Here is a 21,459-nt window from a genome sequence, read left to right as displayed (position 1 = left end):
GCTGTTTAAAGGTTTCTTATTGAAGTCAATAGGGAAAATCTTATTGGTTGTTTTTGGCCCCGCCCACTTTTCTGAATTTTAATCCTAATCCTAAATTGTCCAACTGTACCAAGTTTGGGGATCCTGCCATTAACAGTGTAAGATCAGCGGCAGTTTTAAATTTCCCCATTGAAATAAATGGCTGAAATTTGATTGGCCGTTGTAGACTCCGCCCACTTTTTAATAAATTTTTGAATCCAGTCACCCAATGACCTACGGTGCCAAGTTTGGGTATTCTGGCTTAAATACTGTGAGAATGACAGCAATTTAAAGGTTTCTCATTAAGGTAATAGGGAAAATCTGATTTGTTGTTGTTGGCTCCGCCCACTTTTAAATTTTTTGAATCCAAAGTAATCTATGACCTGATCTCAGCGATCTGAAGCCCCTGACATCAATCATGGCAGCATTTTTCAATTTTCTGAATTTTTTTTTTTCCATATTGAAATCAATGAAAGAAATCTGATTGGTTGTTTTTGGGCCCGCCCACTTTTCAAAATTTTAATCCTAATCCTAAATTGTCCAACTGTACCAAGTTTGGGAAACCTGCCATTAACAGTCTAAGAGCAGCGGCAGTTTGAATTTTTCCCATTTAAACAAATGGCTGAAATTTGATTGGCCGTTGTAGACTCCGCCCACTTTTTCATTATTTTTTTAATCCAGTCACCCAATGACCTACGGTGCCAAGTTTGGGTATTCTGGCTTAAATACTGTGAGAATGACAGCAATTTAAAAGTTTCTCATTGAAGTCAATAGGAAAAATCTGATTTGTTGTTGTTGGCTCCGCCCACTTTTTAAATTTTTGAATCCAAAGTAATCTATCACCTGATTTCAGCGATTTGAAGCCCCTGACATCAATCATGGCAGCATTTTTCAATTTTCAGAATTTTTTTTTTTCCATATTGAAATCAATGAAAGAAATCTGATTGGTTGTTTTTGGCCCCGCCCACTTTTCAAAATGTTAATCCTAATCCTAAATTGTCCAACTGTACCAAGTTTGGGAAACCTGCCATTAACAGTCTAAGAGCAGCGGCAGTTTGAATTTTTCCCATTTAAACAAATGGCTGAAATTTGATTGGCCGTTGTAGACTCCGCCCACTTTTTCATTATTTTTTGAATCCAGTCACCCAATGACCTACGGTGCCAAGTTTGGGTATTCTGGCTTAAATACTGTGAGAATGACAGCAATTTAAAGGTTTCTTATTGAAGTCAATAGGGAAAATCTGATTGGTTGTTTGTAGCTCCGCCCACTTTTTAATGTCCCCAAAATGTGACAGAAGTTTTCAGGTTGACCCCATGACTGAGTGACCCAAGTTTGGTGAGTTTCACTCCGAAGCTGTATGAGTGACAAACATTTGCATTTTTCCAATAAAACTCTATGGGAGAAAAAAAGAGGTTTTCGGGGGCCCGCCCCAGGGGCCCGGAGGGTGGGATCGGTTAACAAAGCACAAGCAAGATACTCGGGTATGTGCCGACCAAGAGTGCAAAGTTCGGTATTTATACTCCTAAATCTGTGGGAGGAGTAGCAATTTGAACGTCTCATTGTAGTCAATGGGGAGAATTTGATTGGTTCTGTGTGGCCCCGCCCACATTTTCGGGTCTCCGAAATGTGCTAACAAATTGCGCGTTGACCCCATGACTAAGTGACCCAAGTTTGGTGACTTTAGTTTAAAATCTGTGCGACTGGGAGCGATTTGAAAATTGTCCCTGTCAAAGTCAATGGGAAAAACATGGATTTTGGGGGCCCTGTCCCAGGGGCCCGGAGGGTGGGATCGGGTAACAAAGCAAAAGCAAGGTACTCGGGTGGGTGCCGACCAAGTCTGCAAAGTCTGGAATTTGTACTCCTAAAAATGTGGGAGGAGTAGCAATTTGAAGTTCTCATTAAAGTCAATGGGGAGATTTTGATTGGTTCTGTATGGCCCCGCCCACTTTTTGGGGTCCCCGAAATGTGCCCAAAATTTTCGGGTTGACTCCATGACTAAGTGACCCAAGTTTGGTGACTTTAGCGTCAAAGCCTGGCGAGTGGGAGCGATTTGAAAATTTACCCTGTCAAAGTCTATGGGAAAAAAGGGGGCTTCCGGGGCCCGCCACGGGGGCCCCGGGGGTGGGATCGCTCCACAAAGTAATAGCAATCCGATCGGGTACAATCTGCACGTTTTGGTAAATTTTTGTCTATGTAGTGTAAAAACTGTGGGAGGAGTTAGGGTGGCAAATTTGGCAATAATAATAATAATAATATATATGTGAGATAATAGTATGTGGTCTTGCTATGCAAGAACACATAATAACACTTGTGTGGACCTAGCCGGAGCAGATATCACCTACAGAGAGCTGAAGGCCACAGCGTATCCATCCATTACATAAGTTGGCTATTTGTAATATTCAGTTCCATAAATTATCGGCCAATATCACACGCAATAAACATTAAAAAGCCTCTAAATGTGAAACTCCCACATCATCCTCAACATATCACCTCCCCAAAATGCCTTCAAGATTATCCCTAATTTTAAATTTGAATAGCAACTTACCTATAATTGGCCTTATGTCAAACAAAATGTAAGTCTACTACTACAGCAGGCATTCGATTATTCAGTTCCGGAAGAGGAACAGAATGCCAGAATTGCCGTCTCAGTCATAGCCGGAAAACACTGCTTGATCCCATTCACTATAATGGGGTCCATTGAGATTTCAGCATGGATGCATGCAGCAGTTTTTTTTTTTTTCTGGCAGAATGGGATCAGCCGTGCCCCAGTGCTGTCCAGCTAAGACGGATACTGCAATGCCGTTATTCTGTTCCTCTGCCGGAGGTGCCTGCTGTAGGTGTTGACTTTAAAGGGAACCTGTCACCAGGATTTTGTGTAGAGAGCTGAGGACATAGGTTGCTAGATGGCCACTAGCACATCCACAATACCCAGTCCCCATAGCTCTGTGTGCTTTTATTGTGGGGAAAAAACTATTTGATACATATGCTAATTAACCTGAGACGAGTCGGAGCTTGAAAATATGACTCTTCTCTGGTCACACAAGTAAGACATGACTCTCTTATGTTAATTTGCATATGTATCAAATCGTTGTTTTTTTACACAATAAAAGCACACAGAGCTATGGGGACTGGGTATTGCAGATGTGCTAGCGGCCATCTAGCAACCCATGGCCTCAGCTCTATACCCAAAATCCCAGTGACAGGTTCCCTCTCTGAATGGAGCTGTAGTGAGCATTTCGGGCCACTGCTCCATTAATTTCTATAGGACTGGTATAGTGCTGGCAGGTCATGATTATTCCCACAGCTTCCATCATATTCCAAAAAACCCTTGTTCTGGGATAGTGGGGGAGACGTGCATTTGGCTGACTATGAATCAAGAACAACTATTGATTGAAGTTTTTTTTGTTTTTCTTTTAAAGGGGTCATCCTTAGGGTACCTGCATTTGGTGTAGATTTTTCTGCAGAAAATCCACTTGAAATCTGCACTATTTATTGCACTTATGTTGCAGTTTGAAGTCTATGGGAAAAAGCCTTCTACAGAGGGTGCGGAATCAATCAGAAAATAAGCAAAGTGTACATGAGATTTGTTAAATCCCATTCACTATGCTGGTACTGTATTATGGGAATCCGCACCGTGTGCAGGTAGCCTTAGGAGACTCCTTCAAAGCATAACAGTAACAACACACAGGGTTCATACATTCTGTTGGGCGGTCTGAAGCAGTTGTCTGCTCTGGGCAAGGTTCCCCGCTGTTGGAGCGCTCAGCAATCGGCAGTAATTTGTGGGGCAAAAGGCAACAAGTGTTCTGCTTCCCTGCAGAAGTGCAAATGACAGGGGTTGTCCCACAAAGGTTATTTATCACCTATATACAGGATAGTGAATGGTGTGATAAAGGAGCTGCAGTATGCATGCTGCTCTCAGAGAGGAGATATAGGGACCCCTCCTTACCAGGATTGCAGAGATCCCTAAGGCCTCTTTCACACGAGCGTGTCCGGATGCGTTGCGGCAAACCCGCGCGAGTAGGTACGCAATTGCAGTCAGTTTTGACTGCGATTGCGTTCAGTTTTTATCGCGCGGGTGCAATGTGTTTTGCACACGCGTGATAAAAAACTGAATGTGATACCCAGACCCGGACTTCTTCACAGAAGAAGGGTTCAAGGTTGTGTCGATTGTATTATTTCCCCTTATAACATGGTTATAAGGGAAAATAATAGCAATCTGAATACAGAATGCATAGCACAATAGGGCTGGAGGGGTTAAAAAAAAAAAGTAACTCACCTTAATCCACTTGTTCACGCAGCCGGAATCTCTTCTGTCTTCTTTGAGGAATAGGACCTTTGATGACGTCACTGCGCTCATCACATGATCTTTTTCCATGGTTATGGATCATGTGAAGGACCATGTGATGAGTGCAGTGACGTCATCAAAGGTCCTATTCCTCAAAGAAGACGACAGAAGAGATGCCGGCTGCGCGAACAAGTGGATTAAGGTGAGTTAATTATTTTATTTTTAACCCCTCCAGCCCTATTGTACTATGCATTCTGTATTCAGAATGCTATTATTTTCCCTTATAACAATGTTATAAGGAAAAATAATAATGATCGGGTCCCCATCCCGCGTATAGAGCATGCTGCGATTTTCACGCAACGCACAAGTGATGCGTGAAAATCACAGCTCGTGTGCACAGCCCCATAGAAATGAATGGGTCTGGATTCAGTGCGGGTGCAATGCGTTCACGTCACGCATTGCACCCACGCGGAAATCTTGCCCGTGTGAAAGAGGCCTAACAGCCTGCGATTAAATACTTATTACCTATCCTGTATATAGGTGATAACCTTTGTGGGACAACCCCTGTCATTTGCACTTCTGCAGGGAAGCAGAACACTTGTTGCCTTTTGCCCCACAAATTACTGCCGATTGCTGAGCGCTCCAACAGCGGGGAACCTTGTGATCCACAGGGGACTCTTCTAACAAAAAGATATTGCCTAGAGCAGACAACTGCTTCAGACCGCCCAACAGAATGTATGAACCCTGTGTGTTGTTAGTTATGCTTTGAAGGAGTCTCCTAAGGCTACCTGCACACGGTGCGGATTCCCATAATACAGTACCAGCATAGTGAATGGGATTTAACAAATCTCATGTACACTTAGCTTATTTTCTGATTGATTCCGCACCCTCTGTAGAAGGCTTTTTCCCATAGACTTCAAACTGCAACAGAAGTTCAATAAATAGTGGATTTTCTGCAGAAAAATCTACACCAAATGCAGGTACCCTAAGGATGACCCCTTCAAAAGAAAAACAAAAAAAATTCAATCAATAGTTGTTCTTGATTCATAGTCAACCAAATGCATGTCTCCCCCACTATCCCAGAACAAGGTTTTTTTGGAATATGATGGAAGCTGTGGGAATAACCATGACCTGACATGCAAATGAATGAACTTAAGGTTAGATATGTCCTGTATATGAAAGCATTTTTGGATTTTCCTGGAATAAGCATTTAAAGGGTTTTCCAGGTTGGTAGGGGTCCATATTCTGGCACCCCCACTGATCCGCTGTTTGAAGAGGCCGCGGCGCTCTGGTGAGCACTGTGACCTCCTCCCATCTTTTGAAGCACAGTCCATTGTATAGTGGCTGTGCTTTGTATTGCAGCTCAGGCCCATTCAGATATTCACTGTTCAGATATTGATGATCGATCCTGAGAAGAGGCCTTCAATATCGAAGACCTTTTGGTGGGAACCTACTAAAACTAGCATTTTTGTAGAGGTATAAAGTGTGCTGGTGTAAGATGTGCGTACACCTAATAATGGTGCATCATGGGAGGTCTGTGCACCAAAAACTAATCTCTACACTAGCCAGGAGCTCGCAAGGATTTCTTGGCAGAAGCTGGACTACATAGAGCCCGCACGTTTTTTAAGTGGCGCTTGGAGTAAATTGGCAAAAAGTCTCACATTTTGGCACAAAAAGGGGGCTTGCACCAACATCTGTCATGAAACCTGGTGTAGAGATCTTAATAAATTCCCACCTATTCTCCTCATGTGGATTCTGTGAACTTCTTAAAAATGCTAAACTAATATGGTGGCATTGTAATGTAACATAGAAACAAATGTATTTACACAAATATCCTATATTTACTGCACAGTAACATTAACATAATATTTCAAGCAAAACCACATATAAAAGTAGAAAACTTGAAATACACTGTCATCTCAAAGCATTGAAATGCTGGTCTGAGGAAGGGTCCAAATAATGGGTTACCTCCCTGTACGATGGAGGTGAAATGTCACAGACAAAGCAGCGAGAAGTTGAGCGTCAGCAAGAGACCTCTTACTAGATCAGGAACCATGGACATCACAATGGCGTTGTGGGGGCTTCTCTCAGCTGCTGTCTCTACCGTATAGTCCGGGTGCTGAGAAGCTGACTACTAATATTCCCAGAAATCAACGTTATTTCAGAAAATATCATTGCAAGTCTCTACATTCAGAATTTCACCAAACCCTGACAGACTGAATGAGAATTGTCTAATGGAGGATACAACATCACATTTCTGTTTCAGTCAAAATCTGGGCAAGGTCCAGGGCTGGAGAACTTTGTGTACTGCAGTATCTTGTCTCGTGGGCTGAGAGGACGCCAGCTAAGATTAAGCTCCTCGTCTCCATCACATAAATAGTCCTCTTCTATCTTAACCTGCAATAGAGAAATACAAATGTGAACACTGAAGTTAGGATATACCACCTCATTAAGAGGGTTAGACTTGCCATAAAAGTCCTTGAGCTTGCTGAACCACACCAATATGAGATGAAAGGTTTTCCCGGACTTTGATATTGATGGCCTATCTGTAAGATACACCCCCATATCAGATCAGTGGGGATCCAACTACTGGAACCCCCCCCAATCTGCTGGCTGAAGGGGAAGTATTGTCTCCTCCACTGTTTATCAGGCACAGCTCTGTACATTATGCATTGGCTGTACCTGGTACTGCAGCTCTCTGCGTCTCCTTCCTATTCAAGTAAATGACATAGTGCTGCAATACCAGGCACAGCCACTACTAAAAGTATAGAGCTGTGCCTGTTAATAAGGTCTCATTCACACGACCATATGCATTTTGCGGAACGGATGCAGGTCCATTCATTTGAATGGGGCGGTAAAAGATGCAGACAGCATACCATGTGCTGTCCGCCTCCGTAGTTCCATTCCGTGGCCACGCCAGAAAGATCACGGACAAGAATAGGAATTTCTATCCTAGTGCCGGCCATGTGCGGCCCACAAAATGCAGAACGCACACACAGCCTGTATCCAATTTGCCGACCGCAAAACACTACAGCCCTCTGAATGAGCCCTAAGGGTGCTGTGTCCCCTTCAATCAGCAGATCAGTGGAGGTATCGGGAGTAGGAAAGGCCATTAAATATTAAAGTCTTGGAAAGCCCCTCCAAAGAGGACCTGCCACCTTTCCTGACAAGTCTGTTGTAGTAACTACTTTCATTCTGCATGTTATAAAAATTTTAGGGCATCTTTTGTTTATCACTCTGTGTTGTGACATTCCTATATTATTCCTTCAAGAAGTTTATGAATGAACTGCCAGTAGTCAGCAATAAAGGTCTATTTGGAACGTGCACAGTCTGACACCATCCAATCAGTGCTACCAGTGTCAGACTGTGCAGGGACGTGTCTGGTAACACCCAGATTGACATTTATTGCTGTCTGCCAATTAATTAAAACATTTCTAATAGGAATAATAGAACAATGGCCAACAAAGTCATACGAAAAGATGCTTAGAATTGTTATTACAGGGGGAATGCAAGCGATTACTAAGCACATCAGGAGGTGAAAAGCCTAATTCTACTTAGGGCTCATGCACAAGCACATATTTTCTTTCCGCGTCCGTTCCGTTTTTTTGTGGACTGTATACGTAACCATTCATTTTAATGGGTCCTCAAAAAAAAAAAATGGAAGGGCATCCGTTTCAGTCTGTCCGTTCTGCAAAAAAATAGAACATGTCCTATTATTTGTCCGCATTACAGACAAGGATAGGCCTGTTCTATTAGGGACCAGCTGTTCCATTCCGCTAAATACGGAATGCACAAAGACGTCATCCATATTTTTTGCGGACTGCAAAATACAGACGGTCGTGTGCAAGAGCCCTTACAGTGATTGCATTGCTTTACCTGTGCTAGCAGTGGCTCTGACGGAAGAAGAGGTGGGCTTATCTTTTTATGTTCTTTCTCCTCTTTGAACTTTCTTCTCTTTTTAGCTGGTGGTCCTTCTACATGAGATGAGCTTTCCGGACTAGTGGCCTCTAAGCCAAGGGGAGGTCCTGTAAGACACCTTGATAAATCCTCGTTTTCTGGGGGTTCATTTTCAGAGTTGGCTGGGGTAGGTGTATTGCAGGCTTGGGTGCCTTCTTCCTGTAAAAATCAAGTGTACTTAGAAGATTTATATAATGCATCACATACCGGTATTTCAACTTTATCAAATGATTGCCTTGACTATTATATTCTGATGTGAATCTTCTATCACCACTGGAGTCCGCAAACAGTAAGCAGGATTCAAACAGCTTTTTATGACCTGGTTCTAGCTAATAATGACAAGATTACTTGAGGTCTTGTCACAGGACCCCCCTTCTTTATCAGCCGTCTATAAAACATTGCACGGTGTCCACCAACATCAAAGGGCCATTTGTGTAACGCATGAACCTGCTGGGTCCTCCACTGGGCGAGCCTCAAATGAAAGATCCCAATTTATTGTACCTATCCACATTGATAAGGGCATAACCTTTATAAGGGGGTTAAATGAGGATACCTTGTTTAAAAACCTATTTTCAAAGTTAATAGAGATGTTCCCCATTTAGGTCTTGAGTGACGATCAGCAACCCAACGGGGGCCTGACATGTCTGCGCATTACATGGATGGCCTATTGATTTTTATGTGTACTCTGTAATATTTCAGTTCTCCTGTGGGGGTGCTGCAGGGGAACTAAACAGTTGTAACTGGGATCCCTCACAAATTACAGCTGACCACTGCAGGTCCTAGCAGAAGGATTCCATGTGATCAGCTTATGTTTTTTAAATAATTTATCCGCCCACTTTAACATGTCTTCAAAGAGTTAAAGTCTTATGGTCGATGGGGGGAATTTTTCAATATTGGTGTTACATACGCCAGTCTTGATCTGGTTTTGCTTAAAGGGGTTCTCCAGGCTTTTTAATATTGATGACCTATCCTCAGGATAGGTCATCAATATCAGATCAGCGGGGGTCCGACACCCGGCACCCATGCCAATCAGCTGTTTGAGGAGGCAGTGCGCACGTCCCTTCTTTGTTCCTGTTCTTTCTTTCTTCCTATCCTTCCTGGGGATAGGTCATCAATATTAAAAGCCCGGATAACCCCTTTAAGTGAGATGCTCCTAATTTATAAACTGGCATAGATTTGAGCTATAATTTACCCCAGTTTCTGTTGTAAAGAAAATTTGCCAGGCAGCGGAGGCTACGCCCCCCTAGGCCCCACTGACACCATGCCCGCTTTTCTGAATAGTGGACAGTGTGGTGAAAAAGCCCAAAACATTACAATCTTTTTAGAAAATGGTGCCCCCATGTTTTTTCTTAAATACATTTTACCTCAAGTAAGAAGGTTAGGTGGCTCGTTCTGTAATCATCTCCATAAGAGTCCAAGACTTTCATCAGACATCTGAAATAAATACAAAGCATTAGATATTGAGATCTGTGGAATCCAGTACATTACTTATGTGACCAAAACTGTCACAGGTTTGGTAAGTAGCAATCATAACATAGATGGGTGAATAATCAGTCTGCAGTGGAGCGCCACACATAACTGTACAGTGGAAATGTAATCATTCATGCTTAGGAAAAGACTTGCTGGATCAGTGGATGCCATGGAAAGACTAATCCAGGTCACTGTGTGTCTAAAGCAAATCTCCATTAATTCCTATATTAAAGGGGTTTTCTCATCTCATACAATGGGGGCATATTGTTAGGATATGCCCCTATTGTCTGATAGGTGCAGGTCCCACCGCTGGGACCTGCACCTATATCGCTCCATTCATTTTCTATGGGGCCGCCAAAAATAGCCAAGTGCTGGCTCAGCTATTTCCGTCAGGCCCATAGAAGTGAATGGGAGCGGTGGCCGGTCAAGCGTGGTGCGCTCCCATTCACTTCTATGGGGAGTGCGCTTGGTGGTGGCCAGACCGGAGTCCTCCAGCCACTACCTTGCAGGACTCCGTTCCCAATGAGGGTATATCCTAGCAATATGCCCCCATTTTCTGTGATGAGACAACCCCTTTAACCAATGCTTTCCCAGTCTAACCTTGACCCATCAGCCAGTTTCAAGTTCCACTAAGGCCTCATGCACACGGTAAGTACCCACCTCCTCTCTTGTTTCAGTCTTCGTGTTATCTTCTGAACTTGGTGAAGTCTATTAAGTATTCTCTCATTGACCTGAAAAAAATAAACCAAACTTTACTACATAATTTGGTGTTTGTGAAGGATCTTTGAAATACAGAGGGAGAAATCTGCAGCATTTCCACATGGCAACCTCTGAAAAATGCGCACAATTTGAATATTCTCCACTGTGGTAAATCTGCGGGGGACTTGCTATGTGTGGCCATGCCCTTTTTCCTGGTGACAATCACTGACTGTCCTGAATTAGGATTAGTATTGAACAGTGATGCCCAACCTGTGGACCTCCAGCTGTTGCAAAACTACAACTCCCAGCATGCCCGGACAGCTTACAGCTATCAGCCTACAGCAGGGCATGGTGGGAGTTGTAGTTTTACAACAGCTGGAGGGCTGCAGGTTGAGCATCCTTACTATAGAAGAATAATGGCTCACTGACCGCTAATCCTTGCTGAGGGTGTACAGAGTGAAAAGAATAAGCTTCATTCACATAAACCCCTTTAATATGCGAGGTAAAAACGTTGAATGCCGTCTCCAGGGCAATCAGCTTTCCCTCTCCATTTTACTATGGGAGGCTTCAGTCAACCAGGAATTTCTCCTGCAGCGACTGTAAAGCCGTATTGGATGGTGATCATTCAGATGAATGGCTGTCCACATAATGTAAGGACGACCTGAATCCTTCAGGATGGGAAGCTCTCCATTCTAGCTCATAGAGGGGAGTGCCAAGTGGGAGACCCCCTTCTATCTGAAAGGGCACACAGGGTTGTCGCTAAATCCCTGTGTGTTTATTTAAAGGGAAATCACAGAGGAGTCTTGACTCTTAGGTATGTATAGAAGATGGCAGCGGCCATACTGTTGTCATGTACAAACCTGTTCAATTTCTTTGCAGCGGCGATTCAAGGCAAGGAACTTTCTCTTGTTAAGTTCTCTCATGCGCTGCTGAGCCTCCTCTTCCTCCTCGTCTTGTATGTTATCGCCACTCAAGCCACCGTCTACAAACTCAACCTCTGTTTCTAATTCACTCTCTAAAATGTTCCCGCCGAACAGAGGTGGAAGCGCGAGCTCAGAACCAGGTGGGACGGAAAACTCTTCAAAGTTTACGGCAGCCATGATGGAAAATCTAAGACACAAATAAAGACAGATTTTTTTTTTTTATTTAAATGGGTTCTGTGAGACCAGGAATGCATTTTCATCTTTACATGCAGGGTTTGAGAAAAAAAATAACTCCACTTCTCCTTCTGGACCAGAAGGGTCACATGCCATCTATACAGATGTCACTGCTGCCGGCCAATTAATGACCTCTTTGGTAGCCTGTGCAGTGACAGCATGTGATCAAGGCCACCGATGTGTAGACGACATGTCACACTTCGGTCCAGTAAGTAATGGGACCAAAGGAGAAGGGAGCTCAGCACTGGTGACAGGCGAGTCTTTTTGTTTTAACCTCTGCAGCATGCCTGCAAATCTAAAGAGGGACTCACGGTCTCGGAGAACCTCTTTAAACAATATTATGTTTACTATAACCCACCACAGACGGGGCTTCTAATTATTTAGATTGGGGAAATGATCAAAGTTGAAAGCAAATACGATCCTGCACTTGTCTCATACCCTATTTTACCGGAACGGTTCCTTTTAGGAGCAGTACAACACCCATTCTCCACGCACATTAGCACGTGACATCATGATATATAATGGGGTCTGTTGAGTGATGTCATGGTATCAGAAATCAGCGCTGCACTAAGAATTATGATGGACTCCGTGCTGTGCGCTCAGGACCGGGCAGTATTACTATCCCTGTGCACAAATACAGTGGGGGTCACTCATATCCTACACAAATGCCATAGCTACCTAGGCAGCAATACTGGGGAGGGGGGTGCACACTGCACGTGAGGCAGCAGTCTGGGAAAGCTGGGTGACAACAGGACATACTGCCCTGAGAAAAGGACAATGATACACTGGGGTGAAGGATACGGACCAAGCATTGCGCCCTTGTTGTCACACGTACCTGCTCACATTATCTGCCCCTTCTTGTCGGGCACAGAAGGATATGAATGCCACTGGTGGAGCTAAATAAAGTTATGATATACAAAAAGAACAAAAAAAAATGACAGCGAGGCATGCGCAGCTACAGACCAATAGAAAACATTCCGTACAGAGCGACGGTGACGTCATATCTTCGCGCCGCAGCTTCCGGTTTTATTTGAGGAGCGCCATAGATTCGTTTCATCTTTCTTTTTCCAGACCTTGCTCTTGGTAAGTGGAAAGGTTGTGACTGGATAATGATGGCATCGCTGCCGAGGGGGAGGAAAGTGTGGCAAGTTTGGATCGCTGCTGGCAAGAGGGCGCCGAGCTGATTCAGTGCGTGGTTTCGGTGTACACTAAGGGGATGGTCCACGGGACAGTTGATACATATTTGATTGCTGTGGGTCTGACCCCTGGGATCCCCACCGACCATGAACATTAGGGCCCCTGAGTCACCACCACACACTGAGCAGGGGAGTGTGGAGTACAAGGCTGCGCCATCCCCAGCAGGCACTGTGCATGCGCACTACCTCTACCATACAAGATGCTGGGACCCCCATTCTCAGGATTAGACTTCTAGCATCTTTCCTTGTTAGACCAACTCCATTAAGGCAGTATAACATTCAGATCTGTTACATTCTTCGGAAGGATTAGTATCACTTAAGATAACGTTTATTTTCTGTGTTTTCCTACAGGGATAAAACATGTCTCTGGCGGACGAGTTGCTGGCTGACCTGGAGGAGGCAGCGCAGGAAGAAGACGACAGCTTAATAGATGAGGATGACCTGGAGACAATAGAAGAAGTACAGGAGGAGATGCAGGTGGACCTTAATGCAGAGTCTGTGAAAAGTATAGCGAAGCTATGGGACAGTAAGCAGGTGAGCCTATAATCTATATGAAGGAGTCTCTGTGCTATCTTCCTCCTGCATTTCATACCCAAGGTGATCTGAAGCCTGTGCTGCCATTAATGGGGGTGTCCAAGATCAAGGAAGGGAAATGGCATAAAGCCACAAAAGAAACAATAGTTGCCTGCTATATCTCTTAGTGAGCTCGCTCATCTGAAGCTGGCCTAACAGTTCTCACTGCGCAGGGCAAGAATGCACTATATAGCAGCGTTTGCTTGCTTGGCCTGTATCTTTATCTGTTTGGGTTTCCTGGTAAGTGTAGTTTTGAGTAGGGCACTTGGGCGGTCATGTGATTTGAAATGGTGAGCACCCATTCTGCTATTTGAGGTGTGAAAGAGTTCCCGAGCCACAGAAGCTGCGTCATATGAAGGCGAAAACTGCTTTCACCCACCTGGTTAAAGCGAAGGATTTCACTATGACTTTCGGACTACTGCTTTCCCCCAACAGTAATATAAGGAAAGGTAAATAGCAGTCTGGTGAATGGAGTGTTTAGTACTATGTGGGCCCAGTTGTTGGCTTCTGGATGGATTTTTTTTTTTTTTTTTCCCCACTGTTGCTGCTATTAGTGTAATATTTTTGCATGCTGTTTTACAAACTAAATAATAAATTATTAAAATTCAAACTTTTTTTTTCTTTTTTTTTTTTTAACCAGTTTTCAGAGATTCTCGACAAGATTGATGAATATGTTAAAAAACAACCAAAAGATTCGGAAGGTATTAGCTTTTGTTTTCATTGTTTGAGGGAGGTTTTATCTGGGTGTCCTGTTACTAAGCTAAACTTTAACTTTTGTGTTTTACCTGTGATCTGAATTTCAGTTATGGGACCTGTGGAAGCCGCTCCCGAATATAAAGTTATAGTTGATGCAAACAATTTGACGGTGGAAATTGAAAATGAATTGAGTAAGTTTTAGGGAGATGAAACTACAGATTCACTCTTCCTTTTATGTATCTTTTGTACTGTAAGTCTAAGAAATATTACTATATAAAAGCAAAAGAGCAAGGAGTGTTGTAAGACATGAAAACATTTGGTGCGGTGGCTACAGCAGGATAGGAAGCAAGACACACCATGGTTATTGTACAACCTAAGTTTATGCCAGGAAATAGCCCAGGAGCATTTTTATGGGAAAGTTCCATTTTATTTCCTGCTCACTGCTGTTGTGAGGCGTAACGGAGGGGTTTAGACATCTTTTTATAGCGATGGGTGGCAGCCCTAGTGGGGGAACCCCCAGCAGTCAAACCTTTATCGCCTAACCTGTGGATAGGTGATAATTGTCAGTTGCTTAATAGCCTGCAGCCACCACTAGAGGAAGCATTGGAGCTTATTGAACTCAATAGTAAAACCCTAAGCTGTAGGCACCTAACCTTGGTTTAGTGGCAACCGCTGAAATATTATGTATTGACTCATTATATAAATATATTAAAGGGGTACTCTGGTTATTTTAACTTATCCCCTATCTATAGGATAACTATTAGATCGGTGGAGTCCTACCGCTGGGGGCTGCATAACCCAAAGTCCTCGCAAATGAACAGAGTGGCAGATCACGTATGCACACTGGCACTCCATTCATCTGTATGGGACCTGCCGGGAATAGCAGATCGCTGTATTCTGTTACATGTGGTGTATGGGGGTCCCAGCAGTAGGACCTCCAGCGATCTAATAGTAACCCCCTATCCTGTGATTAGGGGTTTACTAGAAATAACTAGAATACCTCAGCACCTATTTAGATTAAAAACATTAAGGGTATTCAGGGTTGGAGATTAACTTTAAGGTGGAAAATAAAAACTCCTGAGCATCCATGGAGCTTATTAACGTGTCCAGTACAATGAAACCTGCATTTATAAATTGTAAGGATATTGTGCGTTTCTCTTTTTTAGATATAATCCACAAGTTTATCAGAGACAAGTATTCAAAGCGGTTTCCGGAGTTGGAGTCTCTGGTTCCAAATGCCTTGGATTACATAAGAACAGTGAAGGTAGGTGGGGGAGGGGTGTGAACTGTGTGTAGCAAAGGGGAAAATGTTGCTGGTTTTTGTGGTTCACAAATTAATTAAAAGTGAAGAATAACTAAAATTAAGCAGATACCAAATACAGATAAAGAAAGTTCTTACATGTAAAAGAAGAAAAATGTGCTGAAAGCTGTAAATCACTTTCTGTGGAGAGGACAGGAGCCACCTTCACCTGGTGTCTATGCTATACTGTAGAGACATGCTACAAGACAGCAAGTCATGGCATGCACTTCAGTAATACTGGTCTTTTACCAGTGAAAGTCCCATGCAATATGGTTTCAAGTTGCCATGGTCCAAGAAAAACCATTGTAAATTGAAAATATTGCATCCTGAGGCCATTGTAACTTGGCGGACCACTATTGTGGTATTTGAGTGGCTGTTGATGCACCCATAGTCAACTTTTTAGACTTTACTTTGCAGGAATTGGGAAATAATCTGGACAAATGCAAGAATAATGAGAATCTTCAGCAAATTCTGACAAATGCAACCATCATGGTTGTTAGTGTGACTGCCTCCACTACACAGGGGTAAGCCTATACTAGTACAGTGCTCTGTATGCCCATGCTATATGCTTCCACTGTATTTCCTAATCACTCCGCTGGCATTTGTGCTACATACAGACAGCAACTGACTACTGAAGAATTGGAACACATTGAAGAAGCTTGTGACATGGCGCTAGAACTGAACCAGTCAAAACACAGAATCTATGAGTATGTGGAGTCTCGCATGTCATTCATTGCTCCAAATCTCTCCATCATTGTTGGGGCCTCAACTGCAGCCAAAATAATGGGTAATATGTGCATGTGATTCTTTTGTCTGTACTACCACATGATCACCCATGTATACATATAGGAGAGCAGTACATATATCAGACCAGATAGAACAAATATGCAACGCTTGATGGGTCTGCTGTCATCAGTAACTTTGTTCTTTTCAGGTATTGCTGGTGGTCTCACAAACCTCTCAAAGATGCCTGCCTGCAACGTCATGCTCCTGGGAGCTCAGAGGAAAACGTTATCTGGCTTCTCTAGCACTTCTGTCCTTCCCCATACTGGTTATATCTATTATAGTGACATTGTCCAGTCATTACCTTCGGTAAGAAAGGGATTGCTTTGTCTGACTGTAAAGTAAAACTATTGATGATGCTGTAACTGTTTGTCTTTATATTGTCCTAGGATTTGCATCGAAAGGCAGCAAGATTGGTGGCAGCAAAGTGCACTTTGGCAGCACGCGTAGACGGCTTTCATGAGAACCCTGGAGGAAAGGTCAGTCTTAAAGGGGATTCTCCCTTGTAAACTAGTTGGAAATGGTAAAAAACCATGAAAGAAACAATCTGTGTAATATGGGCAGGAAAGGTACCACAGAAGACTCTTGTAATGCTGGAAGCACCTTGTGTTTATAATGTATTAGCTGTATAGTTCCTTCTATTCAACCTGTTCTGCAGCAAGTTTATTAGCTGTATGGAATATGACCATTTAGATTTCCCACATTACAGATTGGTTATGACCTGAAAGAGGAGATTGAAAGAAAGTTTGATAAATGGCAAGAACCACCGCCAGTCAAGCAGGTAAAACCTCTGCCAGCACCTCTTGATGGACAGAGAAAGAAACGCGGTGGCCGCAGGTAAGGGGTTCTTTTCACTGGTAACTTAAAAAAATATTTAAAAAATCAGATTTAATATACATATTTTTTTTTCCATAGGTACCGCAAAATGAAAGAACGACTTGGGCTGACAGAAATCCGAAAACAGGCTAATAGGATGAGCTTTGGAGAGGTGTGCACTTCCTCCCAAACCTGTTTTAATCCATTTCTGTATATGTTAAAGGGTGGCTCCAATGAAGACTGAGCAGGCTGTATGGTTCCTTAGACAGCCATATGATATTGGAAGGCTTTTAGCGTCATGCGGTGGTCTAGGAACCTCATCTATTCCTATCACTTTTGAATGTCCCATTGCGTATATAGGCAATGTCCGCATTGAAGCAAATATTATGCAGTGCAGTATCTACCCCTGTATAGCCATAGACTCACACTTTAAGATCTGTTTAATAGTTTGTTGGACTCTGATGTTGAACAGGATACTTTAAGTCCTGAATATAGAGTGAAGGGAAAATAGTAGTTTACAATATTATGATTTCCTTTTAGATTGAAGAAGATGCATATCAGGAAGACTTGGGCTTCAGCTTGGGACATCTTGGGAAGGGTGGAAGTGGAAGAGTACGGCAAGCACAAGTTAATGAAGCTACCAAGGCCAGAATCTCCAAAACTTTACAGGTAAGCTTTAGTCAAATATAAAGTCCAGGAATCGATACCAAGGTTATATATAAAATCTATGGCTTTAGCTTTTTATGGCTATGGCTTTTTGGTGCCACCAGAGTGCCAATCACCATGCCATTAGAAAATATGAAATTGGTACACATTTCCTCTTTACCCACTCTTATGGACAGCTCAATAACTGAACTAATGCCAGCCAAGATCATTCTACCCTGTGGATCCACCATTGTTTTGAAAGTTCCAAGGGTGGTAATCACTGCCAGTTTCCTGGATGTAATATTATTTTCATAACCCCTTCTTAACAGTGACCACAACTTTCCTCTTGGTTCCATTTGCAGACAAAATCTGCGTCATTTTGAAATCTGTATACCCCCTAAAGCCTCAGGTGCTCTGCCACCCAGTACGGTTGCAGTGCTTCATTAGTCCAGAACAATTTGACCTCTGTTTCCATAAGAGAAATAATCCTATGTTCCACAGCTCTTGTGCTTAAACGGTGACCTGTGTATTGCACTGTGAGAAAAAGGTGCTGATATCTTCTCATCCTGCATCCAATGCACATGTAAGGGCCGCCACACCACGCTACTCTTCCATGCTGATTTTTATTTATTTTTCCATATTCCCTGACGTTTGAATTTTATTGTTTAGTAGATTGCTTATTTGATTTTCTGTATCCCTCTCTGTTAAAAACCTAGAATTAAAAATGAACCAACATTTACCATTTAGTTAGATTTTGTTGAAATTTACCATTTTCCTTCAATCCGATTGTCTTTAACAGCGTACACTACAGAAACAGAGTATGGTTTATGGAGGAAAGTCCACAGTAAGAGACAGATCTTCGGGTACTGCGTCCAGTGTTGCCTTTACTCCCCTTCAGGTAAGACCCATTGCATTAACCGGATCATTAGAAGAAAAAAAAACATAATACCGCAAGAGTGTGCACAATAATTGTTTTTCTAAATATATTGCACAGCAGATTCTGCTTCTAATTTACCCACATGGACTGGCCGTGGTCCATGCTGCTCATATTTCTGCGACTGTGTCCTGCTTGGTCTCTTAGGCTTCCAAGGTCCAGTAGAGGAGCCAGTGCTGTAGAATCACATTCTATCCTATAGTGCTTGCTCCCTTACTAGATCCAGGAGCCTAAGAGGATTTTCTTTTTGGATCCAGCTTTAGCTAAAGAAAACTCACTGGTAACATACAGATATAAACTACTGCACTGCCCCCTTTAAATGCCCTGCACAATTAAATTGAACACATGCTGCAAGATGGATACATATTCATTTTATTTTATTGACCTTGCAGGGTCTAGAGATTGTTAACCCGCAAGCTGCAGAGAAGAAGGTGGCTGAGACAAATCAGAAATATTTTTCCAGCATGGCAGAATTCCTGAAGGTGAAGCATGAAAAAAATGGTACAATGACACAGTGATGGAGAGGTCTCCATGTCTTGTATTCTTGGAACTTGTTTGAATGATGCACTGACCACCTAGAGACACTGGGCTTGGCTGTATAGCAATGCCTGCAAGGAACTGGGACCTCATACAGAGTAATGCAGGACACTCATCTACTGAACTGAGACAGCGAGAGAATTGGCAGCTGAGTTCCACATTACACCTTTTCTTAGCCCTGAAAGAAAGAGCTGAATATCTTTGAAGGTTGAAGAACCCCTCATTTTTATATTCAGTTAAACAAACTTTTTAGTTTTGTTTTTATTTTAATTGTTTTGGTGTGAATATTGGAGCTTTCTGTAATAGAAAATAAATGGCATTGTATTTCAGCTTTTAAACATGGCACCTATCTAATAGTGTCTTACAAGCTGCCAGCATGGAGTGATTGCATAATATGAATGTTTAGATGGGTGAGCCCTGTATAGCAGATTTCTCTACAGACACCTTTTTGGAGTTACTTATTTTTTTTTATGATCAATTTACATGTATTTTGGGGTAAAATATTTGATATTGGGTTTGTGCATTTGGCTTTTACAGTTACAATGTTTGACACTACATAGTAGCTGCAGAAGGCTGTCTGTGATAAACCTGTCACAATCTGTGGTGTCCAAAATCCATTCCTAAATCAATTGAAGCTTTGATTTGGGCATAAATCTGCTTAAATGCGCCAATTTTTTACCCAATGGTTCTTGCAGTACAATGAATTTGGTTCATGGCTTTTTATTTTAACTTTACATCAACTACTGGTTGACTTGCTTTGCTGTAAAATTTTGGTGCATCTTAGGCCATCCCTTCTCCAAACGAGGCACTTAATTATTAATTGGCATTTGCTTTATAAAGAGGTCTAAAACTTTTACATTATATTCCAGGAATGCTCAAAATTTTGCCACATTTTATGGCACAATCTAAGCTCACTCTAGTAAATCTGTGCCATAGTTTTAAAATAAAAACTCCATTGTGTGAATAAAATAAACCAGGGGAATTAATCAAGCCCTGTACTCCAGAATACTGGCTTCAAAAATTAACAACCTAGGGCTTTGCAACTTAATTTTCCAACTTTTTCTATTTTTACCCCCCACCCACATTTGAAAACTGGAATGAGTAGAAGTGTGGGTATGGTTAGCGATGTTAAATAGTTTCACTCCAGGTGTATCACAGCAGCTTTGTGTTAGGTTACCTTTAAAGACATTTATCATGTTGAACATGGTGTGTGAACCATGTTGGGGATATAAAGCAAAAAAATAAAAGAAAGGATCAAAGAAAAAAAAATTCTAATGGTTATTGATCCTGAGGTGGACATATAAATGCCTCAAAAGGAGTTTGATCGGTTATTTAATTATATTGTGAAATCAGTAAAACAAGGTACAAGCATCTATGCAAACATATACATAATTAAATAATCTTTGATTGTATTTTAATTTGTACAGGGAGTGCAGAATTATTAGGCAAGTTGTATTTTTGAGGATTCATTTTATTATTGAACAACAACCATGTTTTCAATGAACCCAAAAAACTCATTAATATCAAAGCTGAATATTTTTGGAAGTAGTTTTTAGTTTGTTTTTAGTTTTAGCTATTTTAGGGGGATATCTGTGTGTGCAGGTGACTATTACTGTACATAATTATTAGGCAACTTAACAAAAAACAAATATATACCCATTTCAATTATTTATTTTTACCTGTGAAACCAATATAACATCTCAACATTCACAAATATACATTTCTGACATTCAAAAACAAAACAAAAACAAATCAGTGACCAATATAGCCACCTTTCTTTGCAAGGACACTCAAAAGCCTGCCATCCATGGATTCTGTCAGTGTTTTGATCTGTTCACCATCAACATTGCGTGCAGACCAATTTCACTGCTTAATGCAGATGTAAAGCTCCTTGCAAGGGTCCTGGCAACAAGGCTTTCCAGGGTCATCTCCTCCATTGTCCATCCGGATCAGTGCGGCTTTATCCAAAATAAGGGTACACATCATAATCTACACCGGCTCTTCTCCAATATTCAGGCCCCGGGGGGGACTGCCCGCTCCATCCTGTCATTGGACGCCTCCAAGGCCTTTGACAGGGTGGAGTGGCGTTTCCTCTGGAAGGTTCTTGCAAGGATGGGCTTTGGAGAAAGATTTATACGCACTCTTAAGCTACTGTATAGATCTCCAAGGGCAAAACTGAGTCTTAATGGAATCCTGAGCGGCAGTATTGATTTAAAGAGAGGCACCCGCCAGGGCTGTCCATTATCCCCCCTGCTATTCGATATTTATATCGAACCCCTTGCGATGGCCATCAGGCAAGATGATCAGGTTAAAGGATTCGGTACGTTAGGAACACAAGACCGCATCTCATTATATGCAGATGATGTTCTGTTTTTTATAGATCATACGGAAA

General features: G+C 42.3%; 2 protein-coding genes across 2 annotated transcripts; one reads left to right on the top strand and one right to left on the bottom strand.

Annotated features, from left to right (window-relative positions):
• Positions 1 to 6,135: 6,135 nt before the first annotated feature.
• TFPT (TCF3 fusion partner) lies at positions 6,136 to 12,503 on the bottom strand. Its single transcript, XM_044281695.1, has 6 exons — positions 12,423 to 12,503; positions 11,291 to 11,540; positions 10,392 to 10,462; positions 9,626 to 9,695; positions 8,181 to 8,420; positions 6,136 to 6,701 (listed from the first exon to the last, which is right to left on the bottom strand). Exons 2-6 carry the CDS (start codon positions 11,528 to 11,530, stop codon positions 6,567 to 6,569), a joined length of 756 nt encoding a protein of 251 aa, XP_044137630.1. The 5' UTR covers positions 11,531 to 11,540; positions 12,423 to 12,503; the 3' UTR covers positions 6,136 to 6,566.
• A 70-nt stretch (positions 12,504 to 12,573) lies between these two features.
• On the top strand, positions 12,574 to 19,396 carry PRPF31 (pre-mRNA processing factor 31). The gene is made up of 14 exons (XM_044281694.1): positions 12,574 to 12,670; positions 13,135 to 13,317; positions 13,997 to 14,057; positions 14,160 to 14,243; positions 15,219 to 15,316; positions 15,770 to 15,876; positions 15,970 to 16,139; positions 16,287 to 16,444; positions 16,525 to 16,614; positions 16,845 to 16,972; positions 17,051 to 17,123; positions 17,492 to 17,620; positions 18,396 to 18,494; positions 18,923 to 19,396. The coding sequence occupies exons 2-14, from the start codon at positions 13,144 to 13,146 to the stop codon at positions 19,046 to 19,048; spliced, it is 1,497 nt and encodes a 498-aa protein (XP_044137629.1). The 5' UTR covers positions 12,574 to 12,670; positions 13,135 to 13,143; the 3' UTR covers positions 19,049 to 19,396.
• The last annotated feature ends 2,063 nt before the right edge of the window (positions 19,397 to 21,459 follow it).

This window comes from Bufo gargarizans, chromosome 2 (assembly GCF_014858855.1).
Source record: "Bufo gargarizans isolate SCDJY-AF-19 chromosome 2, ASM1485885v1, whole genome shotgun sequence".
Lineage (NCBI taxonomy): Eukaryota > Metazoa > Chordata > Amphibia > Anura > Bufonidae > Bufo > Bufo gargarizans.
This window is presented reverse-complemented; position numbering and strand designations above follow the sequence as displayed.